This window comes from Gadus morhua, chromosome 22 (assembly GCF_902167405.1).
Source record: "Gadus morhua chromosome 22, gadMor3.0, whole genome shotgun sequence".
In the NCBI taxonomy this organism is placed as follows: Eukaryota; Metazoa; Chordata; class Actinopteri; order Gadiformes; family Gadidae; genus Gadus; species Gadus morhua.
Genome location: NC_044069.1, coordinates 11,113,301 through 11,134,739, shown reverse-complemented (window position 1 = coordinate 11,134,739; position 21,439 = coordinate 11,113,301). Strand labels below are relative to the sequence as shown.

The 21,439-nt window shown below is 45.7% G+C and overlaps 1 protein-coding gene across 1 annotated transcript in view; it reads left to right on the top strand.

The window, feature by feature from the left end:
* Positions 1–2,123: 2,123 nt before the first annotated feature.
* Positions 2,124–21,439, top strand: part of LOC115536060 (histidine-rich glycoprotein-like) — a 60,480-nt gene continuing 41,164 nt past the window's right edge. The window contains exons 1-2 of the mRNA XM_030347717.1: positions 2,124–2,500; positions 4,647–4,835. Coding sequence (XP_030203577.1) covers positions 4,662–4,835 — 174 coding nt within the window. The 5' untranslated portion in view covers positions 2,124–2,500; positions 4,647–4,661. The remainder of the gene's footprint in view (positions 2,501–4,646; positions 4,836–21,439) is intronic.

The following is a 21,439-nucleotide window of genomic DNA, read 5'->3' as shown; positions in this document are numbered from 1 at the left end:
AACAAATCATTATTCTTTTGTCTGGGGAGCAATAATCACTCACGGAATAATGCTATCACTACAGTTAGAGTAATGGCGAGCCGCAGAAATCCACCGACTGTGTACTCCTCTCTATTGATGGTGAGACGTATTTATTGTGGCTGGTGGAATCATAAGGTGACCAGGCGACCAGCTGACTCCAAACTGGCCCAGAAAGAGAGCTTCCTCCCTGGTCCACCATGTGTTCCACCCTCCCATTCCTCTATCCATGCCTCTGTCCCCCTGCCACTCCATCTTTCCATCCCTCCCTCCCGTGACTGTCTCCCGTCGTTAGTACCCACAACCCCCTCTGGCACCTAAAAGCTCGCTGGCGGCTCCTAGAGGAAAACAATTACCGGGAAGGCGGAAAACAACAACAACATGGAAACATCTGCCCGTGCCGGCCGGGGAAGGGGGACGCGATGCCTGGGCCAGTGCGTCTCTGTTGGGTTAAACACAAGAGGCCTGGCTGCCCAGAAGCACGAAACCGGCGACCACATGGGGCCTTCCTCCTGCCTAGCATGGCCTGTACAGTAGTCGCCTGCCCGTCCACCTGCTGGTCTGCCGGTTTGTCTGCCTGTCTGTTGGCAAACGCCAGTCTGGGCGTCTCGACACAGACGAGGGACCGCCTGTTGGAGCAGTTGTTCCATTTGGGTGAATTCCCTTCTGCTTGGAAATACACGGCGCATCACCATGGCTCCTCCGGTTTGAGCCGGGCGGGGAGGGAGGCTGGAAGACTGGGATGGAGGGAGGAGTGGAGGAAGGAAGACGGGGCAGAGGGAGGGAGGCAGGAAGACCGGAAGGAAGGGAGGGAGGCACGAAGACCAGGAGCCGGCAGAGAGGGATGTAGGAAGACCATGAGGGAAGGAGGGAGGGAGTCCCTGAGCTGGGCAGAGAGGGAGGAAAGAAGGCAGACAGGGAGGGGTGCCAGCAGGGAGGGAGGCAGGGAGACAGGGAGGGTGACAGAGAGACGGGGAGGGGGGGGAGGAAGACGGGGAGGGAGACAGGGAGGCCTGCAGGGAGGGAGGCACACAGAAAGAGAGGGAGGCAGGAAGACAGGGAGGGAGGCAGGAAGACGGGCAGGGAGACAGGAAGACAGGGAGGGAGACAGGAAGTCCGGCATGAGGGAGACAGGGATGGATGATTCCCGATTATTTTGGGATCGATTCGTCTCTGATTCCGTGTAATGTAATTTGTGTAATCGATTTGATATGATAAATGGATCAGACCAAAATACTCAAACAAAGATTGGTACAGATGGGCATTTAAATAAAAATACACAACCTGAAAACTCACAAAAATGTATTTGATTTCACCGTTTGTAGTCGAGACCCTCGCATTAGTCAACTCCAATTTCATTTATTTTTTAAAATCGATTCCTAGAATGGAAGTGATGACATCAAGAATGGACTCTTTCAAAGTCGACTCTGTAGATTTCATGCTGTTGTGAACAATGATTGATTAATGAATGCACAAATAGCCTGGCAACTTTTGATGAACGACTTTAGTATTTGACATTTTAGAAATGACGGCATGGCAGCATTTTTATAAATGACTCTCAAAATACTAAAATCGGCAGCCTTTTACTTTTAGGAGCCTGGAGTTACAGAGGACCTTTTCAACAGACGTATATGTTGCCATCTTGTGGCTAATGTGAAATTCACTGCTTTCATTAGCTGCTAGGGCACAGCTGTTTGCGGGGTCTGCAAGGCAAGGGGCAGGGTGTTGCAAGCTGTTTTCTTTTCAACCGATTGATGAATACAAGCTAACTCTTAATTAATGTATTAATGCACTTTTGTAAAAAACGATCAAACCAAAACAAACATATAGCATACATGCTATATATTTTCTAAATAGCCTAAACATGTGTAAACTAAGGGATAAAATATATACAATAGGCTATGTTATTGCACACACTTACTTTTCTGTCATCTATCTATATTATTTAATTATTCTGAATATTTAATATAATATTTAGATATAAGTCTTTGCCTGATTTCTAACTCATACGGAACACAACATTATCACCGGGAATCATCCAACTCCTCATTCACCTACGCTACTTCATTTGATGTCACCGGTTCTACAGGAAGGGGTTGGACACCTCCTCCATGCTCGAGCTCCATGGGAACCGGAGGCTTTTGACAAGAGCTCGGTCGAACCACCGGGCGGGAGAGGGATTTGTGAAAGCTCGCGGGGACACGCCCGCCGCGATAACAGCAGTTTGTGTGGCTGGCTGGGTCCTACGACGAGTAGTCCGCGATGATGACTGATGGTTAAACGGTCTTTGCTGACGCCACGGCTAGTTTGGATGGAATAACTTCTCTCACGTTGTTAACTGATAACTAAACTAACTGGTTGCTTGCCTTCATCCCGACGGCTTTAGCTTCCCGGCGGCGGTGCAACACCAGCGAGATGTAAAGCAAGTTCACTACCGTATGTTGATATGCTTCTGACATAAAGAGGAGAGAAGAAGTGAGAGGTATTTTGCAATTATATACAGTCTTGCTGTGTTCGAAAGCTGTCGTAATTCGCTGTTGAAGCAAATATATCGTCCTCAAATAATATTGCCAGCAAATTGCAGGTGGGAAATTCGTGCAATTGTCACAAACGCAACTCGTTGAGTTTTATTGGAAACTACAACGGTACATTTCAATTGAATTTGTTTAGATGTAGGCAATTCACAAAGAGATCCACATGTAAATGCATTTGCATAAGCATCCAAGGCTCAATATGATGCAATGCAAGCCAGTGAATGCATACAGGGCAAATCACAAGCGACCTCGAAATATTTATTTATCAATCCTTCACCTATTAACCCAGTTCACCTTTGCTGACCTTTGGTTTTATTTGTGCATGATCTGGCTGAAGTGTTTTCCCCGTAACAAAAAAAAATGCATGGATCCTATTGCAGATGATGACGTTCTGGGAAAACAATTGCTAACTTGCGAGCTGTCACTTTGGCTGTCACTAATTATGTGGCTGTGCTGCATCGGTAACAGGCTCTGTTGAGTGTAGGCTACTGCTGTTTACAAGCCTGTTTAATATTCCAAAGCATGGGGATGCTTTGCAATAGGTCCTTGGGGCATGCATTTATTAAATTGCTCATTTCACTTGAGTGAAGAGGCAATCGACCTCATAACTTATTGATGACCTTAGAATGTGGTCATCAATACTTATGAATCCAGTCCAAAACCCTCCCCCTGTTCTAGCTTCAGACAGCCACTTTTATCATTGGGTGCTCTGTACATGTTCTTCCATCAGGGTGTTCTTCTGCAGTATGATGCAAATTCATCTTTTAACGGTTAAACAAGCAAAGCTCTGTTGACATGCATCTTTACCGGATTGACTGTCCTAAATCTAAACTCTAATGTCTTCCTATTTGAGAACTGTCTTAGGAAAAAACATCCTAATCACAGCCTATTGCTAAAGGGAGAGCGCCGTAATAGGCATTTGTTAAAAAAAATTGGCACTGTAGTCTGGTCTTATTCTCCCTTTATCTCTCTGTCTCTGTTGCCCTTCTTCCCATGTGACTGTCCAAAATTTTATTCCACACACCAATGTGGGCCTGAAATCGCTAGACTAATTAGCAAAACGCAATTTGTCTGGAACCTCTCAGTTCCTTTACTAGTTCCAAGGTGCGTGATCAATGGGCGCAGACCAAAAGGCCTCTGGAAACATTGGATAGACGTATGCTGCTGCCAATCAGAGCTACGAAGTGTGGGCCACAAGCGTGGCAGGGATCTAGCCTGGTCCTGCCAGACCATCGTACTCATTTCATTTGTACTGAAGTGAAATGAAAATTGAGCGGCAGTAGGTAGGAAGGTGTGCGGTGCCAGGCTAGAAGGGATCTAGTTCGTTAGCGAAAAAAAGCCTTGATGGCCCTCCAGGAGCACGCCCCTGTGTACAGGCATCATATTAATCCCGCTCCATAATAGATGAGCGGTTGTGATTGGCCCAGTTGAGAAATCTGTTTGAATAGGAAGGGGACCATTCCTCATATGCCAGAGTAAATAAAACATGAGCTCGCAGATACTTGTGGTCCAAAGGCGGTACCGTTGGACCCCTATATAAATCCTTCTCTCCAGAATCCTAGCCTCGTAGTACCACAGTACAAGTTCAATTAAGTCATAAGCAGCCCAATGGTTTGACGGGCTTGTTAACAGCACTGTCAAACAGTATCACAGGAAGCACCTGCTCGTCAACCATCCTTCTGTCTACACAAAACAATTCACAGTACAATAACACCTACGACTTCTCAGAATCCCTCAATATGGTAATATTAGCAGGGCTGTCTTTTCTTTGACAAGGCACAAACTTTATTTTACTAACGGGCCCTTGATCCTGTGCCATCCCGCTGTGTACTGTCTTTATATGTAGACTACAAAGCAATAAGCCATATTTTTCTTCGCATTTCTTTTTTTATTGCATCTGGGCATATTTTTGCATATATGCGCCTTTGAGTATGTGCGTGGCAGTGAGCTTGATGTTTGTTTGTCCATGTGACAATTTAAAAGAACAACACCATAATGACTACACCTGCATCCATCCGCACAGAACCCTCCTCCTTTAAGCGCGCTCTCCCTGTCCTTCCTCCTTCCCCGACCCTCGCCGCTCCTCCTCTGCAGGCAGTGCTGAGGAAGATGGAAGTGCAGAGCGATGTTCAGCATCTCGAGCCGCTCCCCCCCGCCGCCGCCGCCTCTCCCCCGCCGGGAGCCAATCAGCGGAGTGAGTGTGAGGAGGGACACAGGGACACCGGGGCCTCCGCCGACAGCCACAGCGAGGACACTCCAGCCAGCCAGAGAGACGAGATGAAAGTAAGACCGGCTGCTCGTCGCTGCATGTCCCCCATGGGTCCGCAGATGTGTGCGAGTGCTATGTGTATGTGTGTGGTGTTCCCTATAGCCGTCCCCTATGCATCTGAAGGGGTTGTGTGTGTGTGTGTGTGTGTGTGTGTGTGTGAGTGTCTCCACGCTGCGTCGACATCCTGATGCCATCCCAATGCCTGATCCTGATGCGTTTCGTGATTTCCAGAGCAAAAATACTTCTAACATTTGTCCTTTAACACTTTTCTTATTTTTCCTTGGTGTATCACCAAAAGCCTTAAGTTCCTGATGTACATAAAACAGCTGAAAAAACTGGTGTGTTCACACTTCCAAACTGGCTGGAGGAAAGGGCCGCATTGGGCTTCTCTCGCCGCAGTGGGCCCAGAGTGCTCAGTCGGAATAGTCCAACTTTGATTTGAGAGCGTCCCGCTGTCTTTATTTCAGGATGAATCAGTTGGAAGCAAGACTTGTGAGGGATTATGCGTGTTTGCGTGACAGCCCAAGGTAAGGCTTCAATACCGACAAGGTGAAAGTAGACAACTCCTGCCTTCCTGAAACACCCCACACATAGCAGTGACTGTAGCGTACCCTGTGGAAATAGGGTATATAACAGCCTATGCGAACACTGCAGTTTAAATCGAGATTCTTCCTGGTTCTAGTAAGGATTCTCCCTCAGCATATTTGCCCTTAGTAAAGGGCGTGTTGCTTTGGCTTGATGGCAACAGATGTTTTGAGTGTCATTCAACTGTTGTCCTTACATCCTTTCTCGTCACTGAATGGAACCATGTGAAAACAGTGGCAGGTCTTTGATCATTAGTCCAGAAGGGGAATGTGGCACCCTGTTATGTTGCACGGACAACAGTTATAGATGCAAATGCACGGTTGTCGGGAGCACAGTTGGGAGCTGTGCATTTCAAATGGTGCTCATAGACGCCAGCGACCGGCACTCTGTGAGCCTGTGCATGCTGTTGCTCACTCTGTGAGCCTGTGCATGCTGTTGCTCGTATGTTTGTGACTCTCAAACACGCCCGCCCTCTACAGCACCTCCTCTCTAGCACTCGTCCATCTCCAATACGTCAGTCATGCCTGTTGGGTTAGAGCTTGAGAGGTATCCTAGGAGAGGCCGTATATAGGTGTCCCAGCAGAGCCCGGGTAGGGATTAATGCTACAGCAAACATTGCCTATAAAGGGATGAAAAGGAAACCATTACCGGTTAGCTCTGACCTGGCCTTGTGTTTCATGCAAGCGAGTCTGCACATGCAAATCCTGACTTGAATAGATATTAAGCTTAATTTAGATGTCCACACTTACTCAAACATTTTTCTTTCTAATTATGTGTTATGTTTTACTATCTGACAGGAGAAAGGCTATAAAAGATGATTTGGGCCATTGGATTTAAAATACAAGACCAGGGTTTTTGTGTGTGCAGAAGTGAATAGGTTTACTTGCATGTGTATGTGTGTGTGTGTGGGTGTTTATGTGTGTGAGCGAGTGCCGGCAGATGCCTTTTTATAAATGCGCATTTGGTTCGCTCAATTCAGCAGAGGACAGCGGCAACGACACCTCTGGTACTATATACACAAGGTGGCCCACAGAACGGAGCCGTGGCTCAGCTGGACAGCTGGCGGCGCACGGGGCGGGCTACGTGGGCCGGTGGGTTATCGATTTGTTTGGAGAGTTTATTCATCAGACTGTCATTGCTGGAAGCGACCCAATGTAATACCCCTTGTTAAAAGGTTGGCCGCCCCTGGGCCGTCCGCCTGTTTATTAGCTATCTATCATACTGGGAGAGAAGGAACACATAGACTCCTGGCTATCTCGCTGTACGGTGTGGTGGTGTGGGGGGGGGGGGGGTGGGGGGGGTAGGGGTCAGCCATATGAACCAGAGTAACCAAGACGCTTGAACCCGACCACAGAGATCGCACCCAACTTTGTTTATTGTATTTGACTCTTTTCTGATGGCTGAATTTAGGAGACAGAAATTAAAATGTTCCTCACCACAGTAAGTGGAGTCTGGTGGTGTTATCCTTTTAAAGATAGAATACTTTAAGATAAGATTAGACCTCTTTAAGATACTGGTCTAGGTTCTTTCTAGGTTCCTTAATAACCATGGTCCACTTGAAGAAGATCACTTAACACCCTTTGCTCCAGTTGAACACTTAAGGAGCCACATTTGCTGGGCAAATGTAGAAAATAAAACTGAAGTGACTAGTCTCTAATACACAGAGATGGAGAGAGGGAGAGTGCAACATGAGGTAGAAACTATTGGTTTATTTATTTTTGATGCTTTTGGACATTATTTCTAAGAGATAAGATATTTTTGATGATATGATGACTAAGTTCGGCAAGGAATTTAGGGTTCTTAAGACACATGGAGAACAGATTGTACATACTAGTTTAATGATCCCTGGCAGGAATTATGGCACTATCAGCAAATTCATTTTCAGTTGGCAACTTTATATTGTTCTGGTTCTGAATTATAACCAAAGAATCTGTGAACTTATGAATTTAGTATTTTTACTTGTATGTCAACAGCTATATTTCTTGAGGGCCTTAATCAAGTCGTATCAAATGGTCCAAATTTGATAAACCCTCTGTTATGTGTCGAAAATGGACTCGTGCCTCTAATAAAAAAAGAAGACTGCAAGCGCTTTCTCAGTGCCCTTCACGCCCAGCTAGGTCACCCAGGACAATCATCTTGGAGTTTAGCTCAATGAGATTCAGCTTCCCTGTTGTTGTCAGCCTGAAGTGCTACACAAGAACAATGGCTGCTAAATGAATACCAATCTAAGAATCAAGTGAGGTCTGTAACCTCAGCCAAGTCAGACTAAGTGGATAGAATGACTGATTTTCTTTGAGCCAGAATACACTTAAGAGTAAATTTTACAGCGGAGATGGCGGCAGGCAAACATGAAACAGTGCTCACAGAGTGCTGCTACTTATCGGCCCTCATTTATTCCATGTAATGAAATATTAGCAAATAGTTTGATGGCTGTCATTATGAAAGAAGTATTACTAATTCTAAACCACTATTTTAAATTCAAGTGCAGAGTTCAAGTGTAAACTTCCGATATCTTTGTTGAAGAATTAAGTGGAGATGCTTACATGCATGCAGCACAGAAGTTTGCTTCAAGCTGCCTCTAGGGCTGAGTGAGGCTGCACACTTGTTTTTGAGCAATCAATGTGCAACAGGTTAAACCAGTGCGTGTGTGTGCGGTAAAGGGATGGGGAAGAGCGACGTCACGTGGCAGTAGTTATTTTTTCAGGAGACTTTCTTGATAAGTACAGGGATAAGGCAGGCAACTAGCAATGCAAATACATGTGTGTATTGATCCCCAACTTTATTGGAATTGAAATCGGTAACAGACGTGAATATACTTTAATGTAATATGTTACATTTGAATAGTTACATTTGAAATGTGCTGACAGCCGCTCTAGCAACTTAAACCGAGCATGGGACCACAACACATCGTGATGTTATCCACATAGTCCACAGGTTGAGAAATATAAATACGAAACTCAACAAGTAAACAAAAGTACTCAAGCTTATATCTGCCTCTTGGAATACTCTTTCGCTAGGATGCAAACAAGTCCCTGTAATGTCCCGCTTGCGGCTCACTTCCTGGGCAATGCACCATGGACGTTGTAGTGAATTGACAATATTATAAAAGTAACATCTGTAGTTTATTCTGACCTTTTTTTTTTTGGAGACAATTTGAAAGGTTCATACACTAGGATAACACTATCCTAGTGAATAACACTGAGTAACACTGAGTTATTAAAAAATGGTGCTGTGCTGGTGGAACGTCCCTTTACGATTCGACCTTGAGTTTTATATGTTAGGCTCCCCTTGGCCCCTGGCCCTCACCCTGACCGGTGTTTTCCATCAATAGCTCTCCACCACTAATTGAAGTACCTGCACTCCAGCCCCATCACCCTCAGGGATTCAGATTCAGATCCACCCTGCGCCCACGCCGCAATAGGCCGAGCTCATTATTGAGCCATGATTGACTATGCAGAAATCTAGCAGATCGGTGACACCCACTGGCCTGTAAATGCTGATTTGAGAAATATTTCTCTAATTGGTGTCATGGCGGACCGTTGACCTCGAACTCATTAATGGCAGCGGAAGCCCGAAGAAGATAGAGGTATGCAAGAAGTCTCAGTCTTGCTCACCTAGGAGTAATAATGCTGATCTGAGCACTTTGTTTAATCACTGTCCTCTATTTTAAGGATGTGTTTGGTTTGTGCTTACGTGAGGGCACGAGTTAGCTAATGGCTTTAGGACTGCATAGCTTCTTGCACGCATCTCCACGACTCCATGTTTCGAGAATGGTGGTGTTGTATTCCTTGGCCTATTAAGAGTTAATCCATAAGCTATTAAGCATAGCATCTGAGCTTAATCCTTACACCAGGGATCATGTCTGTGTTGTATTTGATTTATACAGACGGAAACCTAGATTGCAGCAAAATAGGGGCTAGCTTTTACGTCTATAAATGAAAATGCCTTGCATTCTTTTCAATTAGCCTTTTGGAAGTGACTTGAGTTTTTCAGATGGATTTGGAAATTGTTTGGCAGACTTAAACTGAATCTGAGTGAGATCTGCGTGTTTGCACGGTGATGTAGTAGTGTGTGTGTGTGAAGTGAAGTTGCTGAGCGTGTAACTTTGCTGACCTTATGCAACATCTCTGTCCAGATGTTTTTAGGAGAGACTGGGCCTAATGACTTCTGCAAATGCTTGCCCTGGGTTCTCCATCATGTTGGCTGTAATAATTATAAAAAGCAGATGGCCTCCACCTTGTCGGGAAATTTGTCTTCCGTCAGGAGGAGTCTTCTTATGGTGGGTGAAAGGCTTCGATGGAACTGCATATCCACAACGCTTTTCAGATCAAAAAAACAAACAAAAGCACATTGTTGGAAAACATAAACACAAAAGCCATTACACAGTTGATAAAAATGCAAATGTAAATAAAACACAAATGCAGACGCCAGAATAAAACTGATGTTAAAAATTAAACGGACGACTATTATTGTCGGCTGACTATTATTGCCTATACTTGCGGAAGAAGAAGTTTCTTTCCCGTTTGAGAAGTTTTATTAGAGATTACAATGAAGGGCTTTTTTGTCGCATTTGGGGATTCAACCTCCACTCTGAAACGGTGTTCGGCAATTAGTGCGGCAAGAACATCCTGTTATTGTATGAAGCCGATAAGCCTGGTACAAGTGAAGGTAACATTTCAAAGATTGTACAATTTCTTTTTAACTCTATTCCGTTGTTTCACATCAAAATGATTTCCGGGAATTTTCTAGATGTATTTTTCATTAATTACTGTCCATTCTAATACCATGAAAATGGTAAACGCTTGTATGCTAATAAAAGTAATCCACTCCAAATCTGGGTTGCTAGTCAGAATATTTATGGATCATTGGGCTTAGCTTCTTTTTTTTCCATTATCACAGCTGTGAACGGGTAACATTAATTATTTCTTCTTTCGTTGTGCAGGGTGCCACTGTCACATCGTTTAATGCACATTTTCCCACAATATATGTTCCCCGTTTGTAAAATGTGTGCGCTTGGGGATGACATGCATGACTTTACCATCCGGAGTGGCTGGAGTGGAAGACCTGGGCAACCAAAGAGCCGCTCCAAAACCCCTCCATCCACAGCTTCACACAGATACCTCACTCCTATGGAACAGGGACAGGGGACACACACACACACACACACACACACACACACACACACACACACACACACACACACACACACACACACACACACACACACACACACACACACACACACACACACACACACACACACACACACACACACACACACACACACACACACACAGAGAGAGAGAGATTACCTCTCTGATAGCTAACAGGCCAGAATAATTACCTTTGGCTTCCTTGTCCACCCACACTCTGGCTTTGAAGTAGCATCCATCCTCGCTGCTGCCTCAGCTCTAACAAGCCTCGGCGCCGTCGATCCCACGGCCCTCCTCCACGTATGGATATGAATGGTGGGGGGCAGGGGGGCGTGGGATGGGGGCTTGAGGCCAGGGGTCTTCATCCTGGAGGGTGAGGGGTTAATCAGCTGCATACTCCCACCTGAGGCCTCCCATCCCCCCCCCCCCACCCGCCATAGACTTCCACCAAGGCACAGGATAATCAATCCGACTGCATGCTGGATCATGCCGACATCACAATGCTTAAATGATGCTAATATGCATATATCATTGCAAATTACACTGTCTTGCTCAGAGGATGAGCGTGTCTGCTATTTCCAGCATACCTAACAGCTAGGGCTGGTATTAAAGAGTAAAAGAGAAGTATTAGACTAATGCCTACGATGGCCTTGAGCACTGAATGATAACCAAACGATTTCCTTTCATTATGTCGAAGGAACAGCAAGGGCATCAAAAGGTCTTCTTTTGTGTAAATGAGAGATATCTAACAAGGATTCTCCATCCAGCCGTGCAGTGGAGTTAAATGACCCAGAATGGGGAGTTTACCAGTCTCAGATCCACCGAGATATCTCTATCCTTTGACAGCATGAAATGTTCTCTTCCACGGTGCCAGACTATTTTCCGTAAAAGAAAATATATTTGTAGCCGGTGGCTTTGCAGATCGCTGAGACGCAAAAATGAGTCAAAAGCTATTTGGATGACAATGCCAGGGAGATGTCTCTTTCACAGTCATACCATCTTCAATTTTATTCCACGTTATTTTTTTTGGGTTCATATTTTACCAGCAGCAGATTGAGCAAACAAGCAGAAGATTAACACATTTGTAAAAAAACTAATTAAAATAGGAAGCATAAAGCCCTTGTTTTACATAATGGCTTTTTTCTGGCAGGGTCAGATTTTGCCGTAATGATTTCATTGCGCCTGTGCTGTTCCATGCGTTCATTCACTCCTCGTCCCAGAATGTGTTGCAGTGGACTGACAGGGACGGACCATGCTTGCCCTGCACAGAGCTGGAGGTAATGGGGTTAGTGTATGGTTTACTGATCGTGATCACGCCTTAGGCCATGATCTGTATTAAGGACGGATAAACAGATTAACGGCATGGCAAAAGGGCAAATTACTTTTAGAAAGCCTTCACTCCATTTTTTTTGGGACAGTCGAGATCTGTAATGGATATCTACAGTAATATAATGGTTTCTGTGTGCAGTGTACCGTATCTTTGAATCAAATCATATCTTTAAACCTCATGCCAGTTTAAAAAATTATTGTTAATTTCAGCGTGTGTTCTAAATGGTTGTACACTCACCCGTTATATTCAAGCACTACATTTTTGGCAACTTTTTTGTCAAGCAATTCTAATTGTAGGTGTTTAAATGTCATTGAGGCAAACTGTGATAAATAATTACCCTGGTATTTGTAGACAGATTATTTCCGTTCCCGGTTGCTATTTTAGTGCACATCTTCATTTTGTCATATAAAAGGCAATGGGAGGATCAAGCATGCCAACGGTACTTCTTCGAGTTGCCTCTTTCTGGTCTCCTCCTCTCTTTCATTTGCCTACTCTGTCATTGGTCCACATTACTTTACTTTGCTCCCTCTAAGAAAATCATAGGCAAAACAAAACAGGCACATTGTCAATTTGATTGAGATGCACATGCATAAACAGGTGAACACACACACACACACACACACACACACACACACACACACACACACACACACACACTCATGCCCTTGCTTACGCACACACTCGCAGACTGCCAGCGGACCACTGCAGACCTTATTAGCCGCTGTCACAACATATTTATCCCTCCTATATTTCTGCGCGGCGTTACAGGCAAAAGGTGGCTCTCAGCTGCAGGGGCCGGCGTCTCCCCTCACGGTTTTCCACCCTCCCTAATGGAGAGCGATGGCAGCCGGGGCCGGAGCCACCTTCAGTACACATAGCCTCCGTCCAGACGTGGGCGAGGTCTGCCCTCTGAACAGCCTGGCTGTCAGCTCGCCTTACCGGGCCGGCCTGCCCGCTGAGAGCGGGTTACAGGGGATCAGGACTCGCGGGAGAGTGTGGCTCGGTGGTGAGTCACGGCGCCGGTGACACTTTGCTTTGATGGGATCACCTGCCGGCTCCTAATTCCCCCCCCCCCCGCTACCACCACCGTCCACAGCCACCCCCTGTGTCATCGCTCACAGCCGTTCGCCCCGCACCGCCCACGTGTCCACCAGCCCACCTCTTTTCTCCCAACCACCTCCCCTTTAATGTGCACACAAGCCCCCCCATCAGTGGCACCCTGCACTGTCCACACCACCCCCTACACACCCTGCACTGTCCACACAACCCCCTACACCCCCTACACTGTCCACACCACCCCCTACACCCCCTACACACCCTGCACTGTCCACACCACCCCCTACACACCCTACACGTCCTGCACTGTCCACACCACCCCCTACACCCCCTGCACTGTCCAGACCACCCCCTACACACTCTGCACTGTCCACACCACCCCCTACACACCCTGCACTGTCCACACCACCCCCTACACACCCTGCACTGTCCACACCACCCCCTACACACCCTGCACTGTCCACACCACCCCCCACATACCCTGCATTCAATACCACCCCCATCCGTGCCTTTAACTGGCAACACCACCCCCCCTCTGCAGCCTTGTCACCCCCCCCCCCCCCCCCTCTGCAGACCCTGCACTTTCCACACCACCCCCACACCAACACCCTGCAAAGTCCACACCCCCCTCCAACCACATCCTGCACTGTCCACACGATCCAGCGAGCTGGTTGCTTCTGACAGCTCGTAATCCACACTTGTGTTTACTGTAGTTGCGTTTTCCTGGGTTGTTGAGCAGTTGGCACCCGGCTCTGAGCCTTGGCAGGCTTGTGTGTGTGTGTGTGTGTGTGTGTTAATGTGTGTGCATATAAGTTTGTGCGTGCATGGCTGTGTGTGTGTGTGTGTGTGTGTGTGTGTGTGTGTGTGTGTGTGTGTGTGTGTGTGTGTGTGTGTGTGTGTGTGTGTGTGTGTGTGTGTGTGTGTGTGTGTGTGTGTGTGTGTGTGTGTGTGTGGCCTGCACGCTAGGTCACTTGCATCTGACTTGGCATGCCGCTGCGGAGATCTCACGTTGTGATGACTGAGCAGTCAACAGAAAGGTCAAAAAACACTGGAGGACAGTCGCTCCCAAGCAGCTCCCAGCGTCGTGTGCCTCCAGCCGCTAGCAGCACATTCCTTTTTCATCATCCCACCTAAAGGAAGAAGGTTGAATGTCACACTGAGGAAAAATGTTAAACAGTCTCATTTGGGACGGATGTAGTACCTCGTGATTTAGCTGATCACGCTGGATTTAAAGGTCATACAACTATTGTACGACTTGTTTTGATTTGCTGCACATTACCATTTTCTTCCCAGCATTATAGTAATCCTCTAAATCGGGTGAACATTTGAGAGCTAATACCCCTACCCTGACCCACCCAACCTCATTAATTACAGTATTCCTTCTGATATTGTGTCGTCTGCACACTTAGCTATTGGAAATATCTTGCAAACAAAGGAACCTAGATATTGACATCAGACTTAGCCTGCAATCATGCTCAGAGCCAGAATGTGAAGGCGTTTACAAGCTGCTATGAGCTGGAGGTTGTGTAAGAACACACCTGTTGTTTGTTAGCTAACACACATTTTCATGTACTAAATGTTTAGTGGCCTGCTTAAGATTTGTGTACGTTTTTGATGAGCAGCCATAATGTTGGCACCCTGCAGCTCTGGGCTGGCGTTCGCCGACGCGAGAGGCTGACCTCAGCTCTGTTCCCTCTTCGTCAACAGATGCCGTGGTGCTTATTCTCGACGCGTACGCTCAAATATTTACATCGAGACAATCTGTTTCCATTCAGATATGCAGTTCGATTGAGTACAATCAAGCCCTCCATCCCTCAATATTGTCGTGTGTTTAAATAAGACTTGGCGGCCGATCTCGCTGAACATCTTGATGAGGCCGGTTGATGCAGTAAGAACGGTGCGAGAGAGAGTGCTTTCACACCGCTTTATGCAAACTCATCTCCATGGAAAACGTCTGAAATAGAGCCCAGAAACTGTGAAGCGTGCAACTTATTCATCTGTTCGTTCATATTTCTCAGGTGCTGAACGTAAAAACAATCTTCAATCGGACTAGTTTCCAGGGCGGTAACGATAAAATTGCATAACTGCCAGTTTACACAGAGACTTTTTACTGGCCGTCATATTTTAGGACATTATAATATATTATATAAGTCATTTTCTCTGACACGTAAGGTACAAGTTGGCTGTTTCATGCTTCATTTCTTGTTATTTGTATGATTTACTTAACTGGCCCAATCATTTGTATTCACAAGAAACAGCAAGACATCAAGTGTTCCATCAACCTTTTGCACAAAACAACCCTTTTTTTAGAAAGCAGACCGAATAATAGTCCCAGAATCCAAACAGCAAGAAAACGTAGTCAATTATTATAATTAGGATTCCTGTTGGTTTGTATTTCCAACCCCATAACCCTGCACGTACCATATGGTATGGTTTCAATGCTTGGCGTGGTGCCTCTGCTTCTGCTTCTAGACGGCGAGCTAAATGCTAACAGTCGGCTGGCGTGCACACCGGGGTGCCATTAGGGCAGAACACCACCTCTGCTGTGATAACGAGAAGTAACGCCTCGGTCACGTCGCCGCAGCCGTACATACATCTATATTATTCACACCTTGTTAGACGGCACCGCCGCCCCTATTATCCGTAGCAGTTAGGCTGTGACGGCTGCTCGCTCATTAGCACCGCTGATAAAGATAGAAGCTGATTACCGGACTAGATGGTAAGACACTGGAGGTCTTATTGGAGCTAAGAAAGAAAAAAGCGCGGCAGGGGAGGAGTCGTGCTGAGCTGGGCTGTGCGGCACCATTGTTTCTTCAAAGAGATAATAGAGCGGCATAAAAAAATACATTATCAAAGGGTGGCGTGCTGCGTGTATGTGGGTCAGCAAACTTTATCCCTGTAATGCTGTGAAAATGAAACGGTAATTGACGGTTCCATCCCCATTGCTAATTGGTGAATTGTTAATGTTTTTGTGTGTGTGTGTGTGCGTGTGTTTTTTGTGTGTTTTCTAGCATGTGTGATTGAGTTAATTAGTTAAACCACCATTACACTTAAAAAGGCATTACTGCTGTTCTTTTATGAAGGCTTTAATCAGTGCACTGCTGGGAGTGCGTGGTAATTAAGATATTTCTGTGTTATTAAGTATTATTAGTCAGCTTGTTGTATGAATTGTTGCTATTGAAACGCATAGTTGACTGGTCTCCGGTGCTTTGTTCGCTTTACGATATTAGGGCAGAGAGCCTTACGGCGTAATTAGAGTGTATATGTCAGTAATCCACTTCATGAGGGATTTTCATTTAGAAACGTTTCATCATTCACCACTCATGCCTTTACACTCAAGTTTCATTTGCATATCATGCAGCAGTCCAGGAACCAGATCGCCTGCAGATCCATGCCATGCTTTACCTTCTGTTCTTCACTCTGTTGCTTGGTCCTCCTTTGCAATGGCGGCATGTAGGACCCGCAGGGCGTTTCTTACTTAATTTTGCCCTCTTTGTTTATTGATACGATTACATTCCCTGTGCTGCTGCCTTGCTGACCCCCCATGGCTTAGCCATAGCCCTCGGTCAGGGGATTTGAGTAAGACTGATAATGGTGGTAATCACTGTACTTAGGAGACCTCAACGTCCGAGGGGGTGGGGGAAGAGAGAGAGAGAGAGAGAGAGAGAGAGAGAGAGAGAGAGAGAGAGAGAGAGAGAGAGAGAGAGAGAGAGAGAGAGAGAGAGAGAGAGAGAGAGAGAGAGAGAGAGAGAGAGAGAGAGAGAGAGAGAGAGAGAGAGAGAGAGAGAGAGAGAGAGAGAGAGAGAGAGAGAGAGAGAGAGAGAGAGAGAGAGAGAGAGAGACTGTTCCTTCTCTTTAGATATGAAGTAAGCTATTTTTAGGTGCGGGGCGGGGGGGGGGGTTGTTGGATCAATGTCTCTGTTGTTTCTAATCTCTTGCTCTAGATTCCTTTTGGACCGTATAGTGTGGCAGTGAGCCTCTCTGTACTTGAATGGACTCCAAGGTCACCGTAGATGCTGATATGATGTAAAACACATGTGCAACTGTTAAAATGCATTCATAAATAGAAGACGGGGATTACTTTGTACTCTCAACACCTGCACTATATTTCTATTTTCTGCTGCTTGGATGTCAGGTACAATGCATCACGTTATATTGCATTACTTTATATCACATTACATCATTGAGCAGAGGCTTTTATCCAGTGAGTGACGACTTACAAAAATACACATTTCCCGGTCGTAGTTAAACCCCAAACCCGCTCACAAGAGGCAGACCCAGACGGGACACCCAAGGTAGGCTACGGGTCCCACCTTCCGCCTCGTAATGGGTCTCATGCATGCACTCCTGTGATCAGCAGCTTTCCTGGCACTGCAAATATCAAACCGTTTACTTGAATGCTCCACAGCTGAGGGGAATAGTTTCATGTGGGGAGAGACTAACCTCCAAAATGTTAATCAATGACATGCGCTAAGAGACATGCACGTTCAGCCTCTGGAGCGGATGAGCACTCGGACATTGGAGAAGGACATGGATTGGGATTGCGTGCTTCGTGTGAGATGCAGGAGGCTAGGTGACTGGCCGAGGGTAAGCAAATCTAATTTGCAAAATGCCCTCTTCCTCTCTCCAAAAAATAATAAGCTCTCTCGATAGGCAGCTGCAGAGCCAGAGGCTTCAGCTATTCTCTCTTTGTCTATTTTTCTCTCTCTGTCTCTCTGTTCCTCTTTCTCTCTCTCATTTTCTTTCGATCTTTCAATCTCTCTTTTTTTCTCACCACACACACACACACACACACACACACACACACACACACACACACACACACACACACACACACACCTGTGGCCTTAGAGTACGACACACGTTCCACGGTGACACAGCAAAGTACATCCTGTTATGTCACCGACTGGTAATCCTCCACCATGACCCCGAAACCTAAAGTCACATCCCAATCAAACCTCCGCGGCCGGAGGATCACGGTGATCCAGTACTAAACGACTAGAAATACCCAGCAGGGCCCAGTACACATTACTGCCCGGGGTTTACTTCAGGTGGTTGCCTTCACGGTGAATCAGTGTCAGCCATCACTCAGGGTTACAGTGTATTATGGTTGGAAAGAAAGCAGGCCTTCAGGTCAATGTGGCTAATGTTCTGCACAAGGGATGTTTAGCCTGCTGCTAACCTCTTGCTCTCCCTGTTGTTCTCTCTCTCTCCCTATCCCTCTCTGTCTCTGTCTCTCTCTCTCTCTCTCTCTCTCTCTCTCTCTCTCTGTCTCTCTGTCTGTCTAACTTGAATACAGGCTCACAATCAGTGTTTGTATGTCAGGGGGCTTGGGGGCATAAGTCTCCTAATGTCCTTCAAATGTCTTTTACTTCCTAATCTTCTTCTCTACAATCCCAAATATTGCTTTGGTGCGATTCCAACCTTCCTCAGCCCTTTCTTATTTTTGGCACAAGACAAGTCCCCCAAGGAGGAATCCCGACGGGAAACCAAAAATGAACTATTTCCAGTGCAATCACTGAGAAGAAAGCCACTCATCATAAATAAACCAATCTGTGTGGCTCTGGATTCTAGATGAGGAAGAGAATAGGGAAGATGTTGTACAATGCAGTGGCGTTGGAAAACCAAATGGCTAAACTCACACAGAGAAGAAAATGCAATGACGGGAGTATCAAAGGACCGGTGGACAATAATAAAAATAGAAAACAGTCCTTTTATTGAAGTGCAAAGTGAATCGAGACCTCCAGAGGTGCCTTTTCCTGCCTTAACAAGGAATAGTTCTGGTGCAGGCCGTCATTGCTGAGACATGAAGCTTTCTAATAAAAACTCTGACACACAACCTGAGCGAACACAAGATAATGCTCTTTGTTGTTGTTGTTCGTGCCGCATAATAGGCATCGGCGCATGGTGAATACCTCATTCGGAAATGAACAAACACTGGTTTCCAGACGAATAGCAGATGCATTGGAATTGTGAGAAAAGAGGCAGAGAGTGGGCAGTAGCTTGCACTCACTGAAGTTTTGCAGGGTTTGTTGATCGATAGCCACTTTCTCCATGATTCCTGCATTCGCTCCCTAATGCTAATGAATGAAATCCAATATATGTAAGATTTGATATTCACCTACTGCTTCATGTGCACTCCACAGGCCCTGTTTTGGGCTTCATCTTGTGCATAGATGTGTCTTTCGATGTGTGTGTGGGTTTGTGTGTGTGTGTAAGTGGCTTTGTGTGTGTATGTGTGTGCGTGCGTTGCATTGCTTTTGTCTGTGCGCATCCGTATGCAGGGGTTAGGTATGTGTTAATTATTGATGATGAGCCAATTAATTTTTGAATAATGTTGTCAGTCACCTGTCATCTTTGCAGTCTGGCTTTTTGAGACGTTTTGAAGGGATTAGTCTTCTCCTTTCTTAAAGGGATTTTCTGTTGAAACAAATACACAATGTCATGTATATCAAAGCTCGAAGCCTGTATTGGTTGAGTCTAGCATTGAAGGAATTAAACTATTCAATTTGATGTGGAAAATAAGTAATTAGATTAGGAGACATAGAAAGCTGCAGATGGAATTAATTGCATCCATGGCACGTTTCAACGATGCTGTCTGCGGTTGGATATTTGTGTTTTAAGAATCTAATCCGAACGATATGTCATTAATTCTGTTTGAGAATATTTGAGTAAAGTTGATTTCATGCTTATTGGAACCATCCACTGCATAGCACAACAATTGAAGGGTATTATTAAAGGGACACATGATGCCAATTAATACTTTTTATACCTAACGTACTCCAGTGCGCTCCTTATGGTGTTGATCTCCATTTCTAAACGCACGCACGCACATGCGCGCACACACACGCACACGCACACGCACACGCACTCAAACACACACACACTCAAACACACACATTGTCATCGCACACTCTCAAACACACACACACACACACACACAAAGACTCTCCAACACACACACATACACACGCGCACACATCTCCGCCCTTCCAGTTGATGTGAAAGGTGTGCCAGAGGGTGACACCCAGAGGCTGACACCCAGCAGGGCGTCTGGCTGGATCTGTGTCATTCTCCTGGCCTAATCCTGCAGTCTAGATGGAGCAGATTAGAGTGGAGAGCCGTGACCCCAACGACCTCGGGGGGTGTGACCTTTCCGTGTCCTCAGTTGCCTTGTGCTTTAGTCGTCGAGCACGTACAGTATGTACTTTTGTTATTCGTCAAACCTAGTCCCTAATGCAAAGATTGTTTTGCATGAATAAGAGTCACAAAGCTTACACAAAGGTCATTTAGTAAAGCATTGCGTTTGAGTTTCAGATATTATTCATTGTACTCCCAGCCTCATTATATTAATATAATGAGGAGGGAATCTTCATTGTATTAACAATTGGTTGAATTGGGTTTTAAATGTCATCCAAACATTTAACCTTGAACAATATACTGCTATGGCGGGACGGAAGTTTCTTCCTCTGATGTCGAAATTGAAAGGAGCAACTAAAGTCAGATACGACGTTAAACTAAGAGGATTACCTTTCCTCACAGTGTGAATGTGTCTGACTTAACGAGGCGCTTTTTCTCTTTTGAAGTTACATTCATCATAGTTTTCCTTTTATGGAGGGGTTTAGCTAAGAAGTATCACATCAAAGTATAATCACAAAATAAATGTCTAGGGGACTCTAATTAAATGCAATGCCATTACCAATGTTTTCATAAGTTTTGGTTTGAAATCAAACTAACGCAACAAACTCTAGCTAAACTTAGCTTTTTTTATTTTTTGCACTTTATTATTACTATTGCAAAGCACACAATACATCTTGATCTTTGTGACAGTCTAACCCAATCTTTTGGCCAGGAGATGGGGGTTGAAAAGACAATTTTAACTGCTGAGCTCCTGCTGTTGAGGATGTTTGTGTACCTGAATACAGTCTCAATACGCATCCCAAACACTCGGTTTTCTCAGTCCAGCACATGATGTACTGGCAATTGGCCTGAAAATAACAGCTTCAACAGCTGCCCGTTTACACACGTGCAGAAGTACGCACATGCACCCACGCGTGCACGCACACACGCGCGCGCGCGCACACACACACACACAGTTTTACAAACACACACACACACATATATTCACAGACCACCCAACCAACCATCCCTCCCCACCCTCTTATATTCCAGTCGGGTCTGCTCTCGGACCTGCTTACCAACGTGTCTCTGACCTTTCTCGTCACTCCAGCAGGCCTAATGAGGCTTTGCATGTGCACTGAGAGCAGATAGAAGCACCAGTGTGTGTGTGTGTGTGTGTGTGTGTGCGTGTGTGTGTGTCTGTGTGTGTGTGTGTGTGTGTGACCTCTGGCCGGTCACATTCCAGTACCACTGGTCTGTAAAACAGTGGTAAATAGCAGGGCATTCCTTGGCAAGGCCAAACTGATTTCTTCCAACACTGGTTAAACGGGGAGCAATGGACTGTGTGTGTGTGTGTGTGTGTGTGTAGGGGGGG